Consider the following 9243-nt stretch of genomic DNA (forward strand, 5'->3'; position numbering starts at 1 on the left):
GATGGTCTCGATCTCCTGACCTCGTGATCCGCCCGCCTTGGCCTCCCAAAGTGCTGGGATTACAGGCGTGAGCCACCGTGCCCGGCCAAACTCCCTCTTAATCTGCATGTTATTAAAAGTGGTAATAAATGTGGGTATAGATGTGACTGAAAGCTGGTCTGAGCTGGTGCTTTCTGCCTATGAGGTGGCTCTGCTCTACAGGAGCAGTCACGGCTGTGACACCACCAAAGCTGGAACACCGCCTCTTCAATAAAATTGTTTTCTTCTACCTCCGGGTTGCCCTTGAATTCTTTCCTGGGCAAAGCCAAGTACCCTGGCTGCCTAAGCCCCACTTTGGGGCTCGCCTGCCCCGCGTCAGTTCGTACTCGCTGGACTCATTCCTTTATCCTTTTATTGTTTTTACATGCTCTCCTTCCTAGATCCGTGTCTAATCTACACAGCTTTCTGAAATTTATGTAGTCTTTAGAATTTTATAACCTGCTCCTGCTTTTCATATTGTATTATTTTCTTAATATTTCAAAACACCTTTGAACAAGTCAGAATTTCCTTTTTATTTTCTCCTTTAAAATTGAGTCTGAGTAACTCGTCTTGTGTTCATTTATTCTACATTCCCTCAGCCTGCATTCTCATGAGTCCATTTTGCTCTATATTCATCTGGACATTAGACTACTTTGCAAATATTACCATTTCTGCCCGTTCTTTCCGTACTGCTTGATTGTCAGCACCTGGAAGACAAACACCTCATCTTCCATTTTGTCTGGATTTCCCCCACTGAGCCTAGAAGACTGACTTAACACTGACTAGTGTGCTGTGTGCTTCAGGCGGTGGGTGCTTAATAAACATTTTAAAACAGTATTAAAATGTTGAATAAATTTGACAGCAGTGCTGCTTCTCATCATTTCAAACGCCAACACTTTCTAGGTCCCTTTTCTAGCAACCATTTCCCGACATACCTACATGCCTCCAGACATTTCAGCCAAGCTGGGCTCTCTTTTGATCCATCTTTCTTTGCCCGAGTTACGGAAATATTGTTTACATTTTTTCCCCTGAGGAGGGAAACCCAATGACCCTGCTGTGAAACTTGAAGTTGCTTTTTCTCCTTGGTAATTGGGGGAGAGGGAAGGACAGCAAGGATAGAGAAGGTTTTATTTCCAATTACTTCAGTTTTCGCCCCAGATCGTCTTTTACAATAAGATACAATGCCCCATGAGTATTTTCACATCTTTATGTTTTTAATTCTTTGCATCTGAAGAGTGCTAAGGATTTTAGGCAAGAGGTTTTAGTATTTTAACTAAGATATTTCCTCATGAGCTTTATTCAATACCTCATTTTCTTCCTGACCTTCTATAGTCAGTCAGGCAACATTTCTCTTATAACATCATTTTTCTTCTTAATCATTATTTCTTACCTGTGAAAAATAAGCTTACACTTAATGTTGTATGAATCTAGCATGGTAACGTACAGAAAAGCTTATTCTCTTCTTCTTGGGTAGGGAATTCTGTTCTGCTTAATCTATTTGTTAGCTTATTTAATCCTCACAACAACTTTGCTAGGTGGACAGGAGTCATTATCTCCAGGATAAGGAAAAGGAAACTCAGAGACGTTAAGTGACTTATCCAAGTGACACAGCACTGTTAGACCCACACTGAAAACCCGGACTTCTGACTCCACAGCTAGTCCCACACAGCTCAACTTTACATAATAGGCCCTGGTTGTGTCAGTAGAGACAAGGCTGCTAGGAAGAAGCAGCCCCATGACAGATGAGTAGGTAGGGAGCGGCGGCGGGGCAGGGCGAAATGCGAGAAGAGCATTTCGCGCATGCGCATATCACCGAGCGAACACGGCCTTGTTCAGGAAGCTAGGAGAAAGGCGGAGCTCCTTGTTAACGCCATCGCCAACCTCTGCTAACGCGCAGGCGCATTTCCTGAAGCTGAAGGTCCGCATAAAGACAAAGGGCCTCAGAAGCGCGCAGGCGCAGTTGTGCCCTGGGTCGCCAAGATGTCGACCTCAAAGTATAAGCCGTCGCACCTGGCCACTCTGCCCTCGACCCTCGACCCAGCTGAATACGACACATCTCCGGAAACCCGGCGGGCGCAAGCCGAGCGGTTGGCTATAAGAGCCCGGCTGAAACGAGAGTACTTGCTTCAGTACAACGATCCCAACCGCCGAGGGCTCATCGTGAGTGCGGGGCCTGCCGGGCGGGAATAGGGTCCGAGTCCTGGGAGAGACCGAGAGAGACCACGCAATGTGTCGGCCACCGTTCCCGATCAGTATCGCAGACGCAGGTCTTCTTCAAGGCCTAGCCAACTCACTACCCTTTCACCTTTGCCAGAGGTTGGCCCTCGAGAGGACCGGCTCTGGAGTCAGACCTGGCTGGGTTTGAAGCCTTGATCACTTCCTGCCTGCGTGACCTTAAGAAAGTTGCTCACTCTGCTTATCCTCCCTCGATTTTCTGTCTGCAAAATGGGCGTAATATAGTGCTTACTCTTTTATCAGGCTGTTAGGATTAAATGAGATAGAGCGTGTGACTGGCCTAGCACAGTGCCTAGTTCGTAAGGCGTGTTCAGAAAATGTTTCTATATATATATATATGCATATATATATAAAAAATTTTAAAGAGCTGGTGTTTACTTTTCAGTTCACACCTCATAGGGGTACTGCTCTCTCCTGATGAGAATACAGTGATTCCTTCAGCCTGCATCTTTTAAAGACCCTGCAGCTTGTTGAAGTTCTAGGCTTTGGAGTCAGAACCCAAAGCACTACTCACTGGCTAACTCTATTATTACTTTGGGCAACTTTAACTCCTCTGAATTATAGTTTCCTGATTTCATATATAAATGATGTGCATTCTTTATAGAATTATGAGGTTAAATAAGATAGTCTGTGTAACATTTCCAGCACATAGTATATGCCCAGTAAACTGGTAATTAACAGGTATGCTTCTATCAGATAGTTTTCTATACAGGAGCTAAATAGGTCAAATACGATGTTAACAGTACAGGACATTTCCCACACGTTGTGTTGGTGTTTTGGAATTTTGGGAAGTTATGAGGATTGAATGAAAGTTACAATGTGCCAGGCACTGTGGTAAACTTTACGTATCACAACTATTTGGATAATTAAGCTCTACTACTGTCCCCATTTTACAGATGAGAAGACAACGTGGGAAGGACAAGTAGGTCATATGGAGGTGCCCCTTTAGCAGGTGATAGAGCAAAATTCTAACCCTGGTTTGTGTAACCCACAGCGTCTGCTTTTAACTAGTAGGCTGTACTGTCTCCAGCCAGAACCTTGTTAACTTGGGAAGAGGGCGCAGAAAGACACATTTATTACAAACTCACATGATTGGATTTGATGTGTTAGTGTGATGCATTAAAAGAGAATAAGGCCTCAGTCAGACCTGAAACTGAAACCAAGATCTTCTATCTTCTAGCTATATGCCTCAGGGTAGTTTCAATTTTCTCATGTGTAAATAGAGGTAATACTACCAGTCTCTTTGGTTTTGTTGATTAAATGAGTGTGTGACACTATCATTCATTAACCAATACATGTAAATTGTCTTGCCTAATTTTTTTTTTTTTCTTGAGAGAAGATCTTCTGGATCTCAGGCTGGAGTGCAGTGGTGCGATCTCGGCTCACTGCAACCTCTGCCTCCTGGGCTCAAACTGTCCTCCCACCTCAGCTTTCCAAGTAGCTGGGACCACAGATAGGCGCCACCACGTCCGGTTAATTTTTTGTATTTTTTATAGAGATGGAGTATTTTTTGTAGAGATGCCCAGGCTGGTCTTGAACTCCTGAACTCAAGCGATCCTCCTGCCTCTGCCTCTCAGAGTGCTGGGATTACAGACTTGAGCCACTGCGCCCGGCCATCTTGTCTACTCTTTAAGAATGATTGATTGAATCAGTGAATAATTGCTCAGGATCTATTATGGCCCTATTTTACATGCCAAGATAACAATGGAGATGAAAACAGGCAAAAATTCCTGTCCTTGTAGAACGAACTTTCTAGTAGGGGAGACAACAAACAAGTTAAACAATTAAAATCATTTAACATATTAGGTAGTGGTAAATGATTTAAAAAAAAAAATAAAGCAGGGGAGATTTGGAGTGTGAGTGAGTAGTAGGGGAGGGAGGTAGCTACAATCTTAGGCCCAGGGAAGGCCTCTGTTTGAAGGTGATATCTGAATAAAGATCTGAAAGAAGTGGGGTGAGGGACCTAGCTCTCTAGGAAAGTAGCATCAGGGAATAGCAAGTGCAAGGGCCCTTAGGCAGGAGAGTGTCAGGTTAATTGAAAAACACTGGAGAGACTATTGTGATTAAAGTGGAGAAAGGTGAGGGCAGAGTGGGACAAGATCACACCAGGCCTCATAGGTCATTGTAAGGACTTTTACTGAATAGGGAATTTCGTGATCTGGACTTAACAAGTTCTCTGGCTGCTTAGTTGAGAATTGACTATGGGGAAAAGGACAGGATCAGGGAGATTAGGAGGCTTTTGTAGTAATCCAGTCTGTTGATAGTGGCTACCAGGGTGGTGGCAGAAGGCAGTGAGAAATGGTAGATTGTGGGTGTATTTTAAAAGTAGAGCCAACCAAGTTTGCTGATAAGACTGGATGTGGTGTATGAAAGAGGAGTCAAGGATGACTCCGAGGTTTTTGACCTAAGTGATTTTAAGAATGAAGTTGCCTTTTACTAAGAAACACAGGAATGTGAGAGGAGAAGGTATGGAGGTGGAGTAGACTATTGGGAAATCAGTTTGGGATATGTGACATTTTAGACGCCTGATAGACCGTATGTCAGAGTTGAGCAGTTGGTTGGATATTGAGTCTGGAGTTCAGGGTAGAGTTACAGGGCTGGAGGTAAAATGTTGGGAATCATCAGCCTTTAGATAGATTATTTAAAGATTATTTACTCCCTTGACACTGTCAAGGGAGTAAGTGTAGATAGGAAAGACCAGCAAGGTCCGAGGTCCGAGGTCCAATATTAAGAGATTGGGGAGATGTGGAGGAAAAGAGCAAAGAGATGAAGAGAAAATGGCCATAGAGTTGGCAGGAAATCCAAACAGGTGTGGGCCTGGAAGTCAAGTGAAGAAATGATTTCCAGGAGTTTTCACCATGTCAGATGCTACTGAGAGTCCACTGGACTTTTAGTGATGTCAGAGGAGGAAAACTCTTCCTAGTGTGTCTTTTGGAACCTCTCTTAGTAACATTACTGGGCTTAATGAACTATGTTCATGGGGCAATTGGTATTTTTATGAAATGAAATGTCTGTTTCTGGAAGACAGATCTGGCAGGTATTAAAGCACAGAGAGGTGACTAGCAGATTGAGAAGTCTGCCATTTGATAGTCATTCAAATACATTTATAGCAGAAAGGATATAAAAATAGATGCATTAATCCTTTCAGCTGTTGAGCTTTAACATCCTCTTGGACCTACATCTGTGTCTTTACCCTCTTTCTTCTTGTTGGCAGTATAGGCATAATAATAAACAATGCTGCAGAAAACTTGCATGTGCTTCCATTTTAATGTGGTGTGATAACATCAATAGTTTCTAGAACAGCAGAACATATTTTGGGACTTTATACCTAGTAGTGAGTGCTTACACCCTTGAGGAATTTCAGTCTGACTGAAAGGAACCAGGAGCATTTCCATTATAAAGTTTTTTTGTTTTTTTGTTTTTAAAACTTCTGAGCTGCAGCTGATTATCTCAGGGTAAAATTGTAATTTAGTTTGAAATATGACTGTGAAATTATTTTAGTTCTACAAATCGTGACTTCTTGATGTTGGTTAGGACCTTGAATATGCATGTTATGTACTAAAGTCTTAAAGCTGATTTTATTTGCTTATTTTTATCTGTCAGTTAATTGGGGAGACTAATTTTGTAAAATCACTTGGGCATTTAGCTAATTAAATTTAATTATGTTTTTGTGGGTAGATTTGCTGTTCATAGATAGTTATTCTAGTATAAATATATGAAAATGGACAATTATTTTCTTAACCAAGACAGTCTGATTATTTTTCCTTAACAACTTTGACCTTTCTACAAAACTTTCAATAGTGTGAAATGTCTGAATTAATGCTTTTAAAATATCAGTCAAGTCAGCTTTAAAAACTTACAGTTCAGCTAGCCTACCCCCTCCTTCATTTTCCTACAGCTTATTTGTAGCCTGGAAAGACTATTTTGGTAATAGCATTAGAAAGGATCCTGGAAACAAAATACAAAGCATGGTAGAGCATATGAAATCTGTTTCTCTTCATTGGGAATACTGCGTGGTTCTGATGGTCACACTTGACAATGAAGCTAAGAACAGTCCAGAGAAGAATAGATAAAAATGACAAAGGAGAAAAAGTGGCTTCTATGACAGTTTAAAGATTAGGATTCTTAAGTAAACAGAAAGCTAATTGGTGATATGAGCCTTCTGCATACTGGAGGATTTGAACACGATCATCAGAATTCGAAAAACACCAGAAATGAAAGATCTTTCCTGAAACTGTTTAGGAGTATTCATGATATACCCTTAACTGTTCTAGAGAACAAAATGTGTCTGTGCTCCTTCACAGAAGTCCCTATGAATTCGTTTCTCCATGTGATCCTTCTTAAGCTCTATAGCTTTTTGTTTTCATTAATTTTAGGAAAATCCTGCCTTGCTTCGTTGGACCTATGCAAGAACAAATGTCTATCCTAATTTCAGACCCACTCCTAAAAACTCACTCATGGGAGCTGTGTTTGGAATCGGGCCCCTCATCTTCCTGTATTGTGTTATCAAAGCTGACAGGGTAAGTATTCAGACCAGATGTTTAGTATTTGAGTGACAGGGTCCCTCGCTAGGGGCCACCTGCAGCTCCTTCTCCACCAGTGCCCCTCCCACTTTGGGGCTGTATACTGCCTTCCCTTCCTCTCTTCTTTTATCTTTATTCCTTTCCAGCAGGAGTTAAAACAGAAAGTTTTCAGTTACCTTTGTCTATTTTTCTTAGTTCATTTGTTTTTAAAAAAGATGATGTTTATTGGGTGAAGTATTAGCAGAATACATAAATCATTTAGTGCGTTTCCTGTTTGTGTGAATTCTGTTTACGTTGGTCACGTTTTGCGAATTAATGTTAAAACCTATTAATACTCTAGGGACAGAGAAGCGCAAGCTGCCTGTGGGGAATAGCTGCCATCAGCAGCCTGGGTATATGATTGTAGAGAAAGTCAAGCTGATCTTTGGCACCAAACTGTTCCACATCTGGTACTAAAGCCTGAGCTGCAGCCCCCAGGATTGTGTTGCCACTGGAGCCCACTCATCTAGCTTTGTCTTTAACTGGCCCATCTGCTTTCCCATTAGAGCTCGTGTATTTTGATTATCTGGTAAATGATCTACTTAGCAGAAAGGTAGTCCACACTTTCCCAGAAAGTGTTTGCATTTTGCTGTCAGTGTATGCTTTTAAGTGGGATAATATATTTCTAATGACTAAAATGTGAGTAAGATGTTTTTGAATAGGAGCATTTTCTTACTGTCTCTTTAGTTCCTTAGATTACTATTTCTTCGCATACTCCCTGGGCTTTAGACAGTGGGATTGCAATTAGGTTTGGAGTGTTTCCTTCTCTTTGTCAGTTGTACCATGGGTTGTGCCAAAATGCAGTTTTTCTTATCTTTTTTATTATTTATTTTTATCTAATATAGCCAACTGACAGAATATATTGTTTTTAATGTACTTTTTTTCTGTCTATACAGGATAGGAAAGAAAAACTTATCCGGGAAGGAAAATTGGATCGAACGTTTCAGCTCTCATGTTAAGTCTGGCAATGATGACTATATGTATTCCTGCCTAAATAAATAGTTTATTAATCATTAAGTAGTAGTTTCTCTTTCTTAGTATTACCTTGATTCAATGTTAAAAACTTATTAACACCCTAATAACACAGAAGCAGAAGCGGCCTGTGTTGGGAATCACTGCTGTCAGAGTGACAGCAAACATTTGCTGGACATTGAATGAATGAACATAAATCTCTTTCCTCATTAAACTGTGAGCTCTTAGAGTACAGATTCTACAATCAGTTGTTCAACAAGCAAGTGTTAGCTATGAGCCAGGCATTATGTTATGTGCAGAGAATACAACAGTCAATAAGACAGAGCCTGTTCTTAAGGAGTACATTCTCTGACAGCTGTTTATTGAACAATTATTTCAGTGCTTACTACCTGTCTGGTACTATTTAATACCTAAGCCCTTGTCTGGCCCCAGCTGCAGTGGTAAATGCAGCCAAACTAACACCAATGTAAAAAATACAATCGAGATTCAGGAAAATGATGTAGGCAAGCTGATGAGAAGCAGTTCCACCTGAGGAATTTAGGAAGGTGGCATTTGATCTAGGCTCTGAAGTTCACAAGGCTGACAGGACAAAACAGAAGCGTGAAAGGGTAAGGTGTGTTGGGTATGGCTGGGTTGTGGGCTACTGTGGGGTGAGGAGATGGAGAGTGGAGGTCATGCTGAGGAACAGAAATATAATGGTTAGGGGTGTGAGCTTTGGAGGTCAAATCTGGGCTAGAATCCTAGCTCAAGTTAAACAGTTGGAATACTGGGCCTCCATATGCTCATCTGTAGCATGGAGATAGCCTACTACCTCACAGGGTCATGAAGATGACAATGAAATAACAGTATTATGCTTTGTAGTTAAGTCTGGAAACAGTAGGGTGATAATTTCACCACAAAGGCAGAGTAAAGTCAAGTGCTGTAGATAGCATCCTCTGTAGGGCTGGTTTAGATGGTATATTGGTCTTAACTTTCAAAGGCTATTCACGACTATATGACTACACTTTGATTTGATGCTTGCGTTAGCCTGGGTTGCCCCAGAAAGCAGAGACTGAGGGAAAGGCTTCTATGCAGGTAGTTTATGTTAGGAAGTGAGCTGAAGGAATAGAAGATTGGGAAGAGTGAAACATGGAAGGAGGGAAAGCCAGCAAACATGTGCCATGAACCTGTTACCTCTGAGAGTAACAGGCTCCCACTTGGGACCTTCTGAGAAGCCCTGTGGAATGTACATTGAATTTTCCAACCAGATGTGGGAAAAGCCAATATTTGCCTTGTCTCCATTGGTCAAAGCTTATCCTATGCAATTCTCTTGTACATCAGGGTAGGGACATACCTTGGAATGGCTGACTGTTTTTACAGGCATCACACATGCAGGAGAAAGGAAGCTTAGAGCAGAAAGCAAGTGATGTGCAGCTGAAGTAAAGTATTGTCAGGTCACACCTGCAGGCAGCTGACA

At 41.6% G+C, this 9243-nt stretch overlaps 1 protein-coding gene across 1 annotated transcript; it reads left to right on the forward strand.

The window, feature by feature from the left end:
- The first annotated feature begins 1922 nt into the window (after nt 1-1922).
- Nucleotides 1923-7832, forward strand: NDUFB4 (NADH:ubiquinone oxidoreductase subunit B4). The gene is made up of 3 exons (XM_007985667.3): nt 1923-2178; nt 6630-6773; nt 7712-7832. The coding sequence occupies exons 1-3, from the start codon at nt 1999-2001 to the stop codon at nt 7772-7774; spliced, it is 387 nt and encodes a 128-aa protein (XP_007983858.1). The 5' UTR covers nt 1923-1998; the 3' UTR covers nt 7775-7832.
- The last annotated feature ends 1411 nt before the right edge of the window (nt 7833-9243 follow it).

Source organism: Chlorocebus sabaeus, chromosome 22 (assembly GCF_047675955.1).
Source record: "Chlorocebus sabaeus isolate Y175 chromosome 22, mChlSab1.0.hap1, whole genome shotgun sequence".
Classification (NCBI taxonomy): Eukaryota; Metazoa; Chordata; class Mammalia; order Primates; family Cercopithecidae; genus Chlorocebus; species Chlorocebus sabaeus.

Excerpts from the sequence above, each read along its gene's own strand:
- NDUFB4 (XM_007985667.3), top strand. The coding sequence starts at position 1,999 with ATGTCGACCTCAAAGTATAAGCCGTCGCACCTGGCCACTCTGCCCTCG. Across the intron at positions 2,179-6,629 it reads CCAACCGCCGAGGGCTCATC|GAAAATCCTGCCTTGCTTCG; the intron begins GTGAGTGCGGGG and ends CATTAATTTTAG. Across the intron at positions 6,774-7,711 it reads GTGTTATCAAAGCTGACAGG|GATAGGAAAGAAAAACTTAT; the intron begins GTAAGTATTCAG and ends CTGTCTATACAG.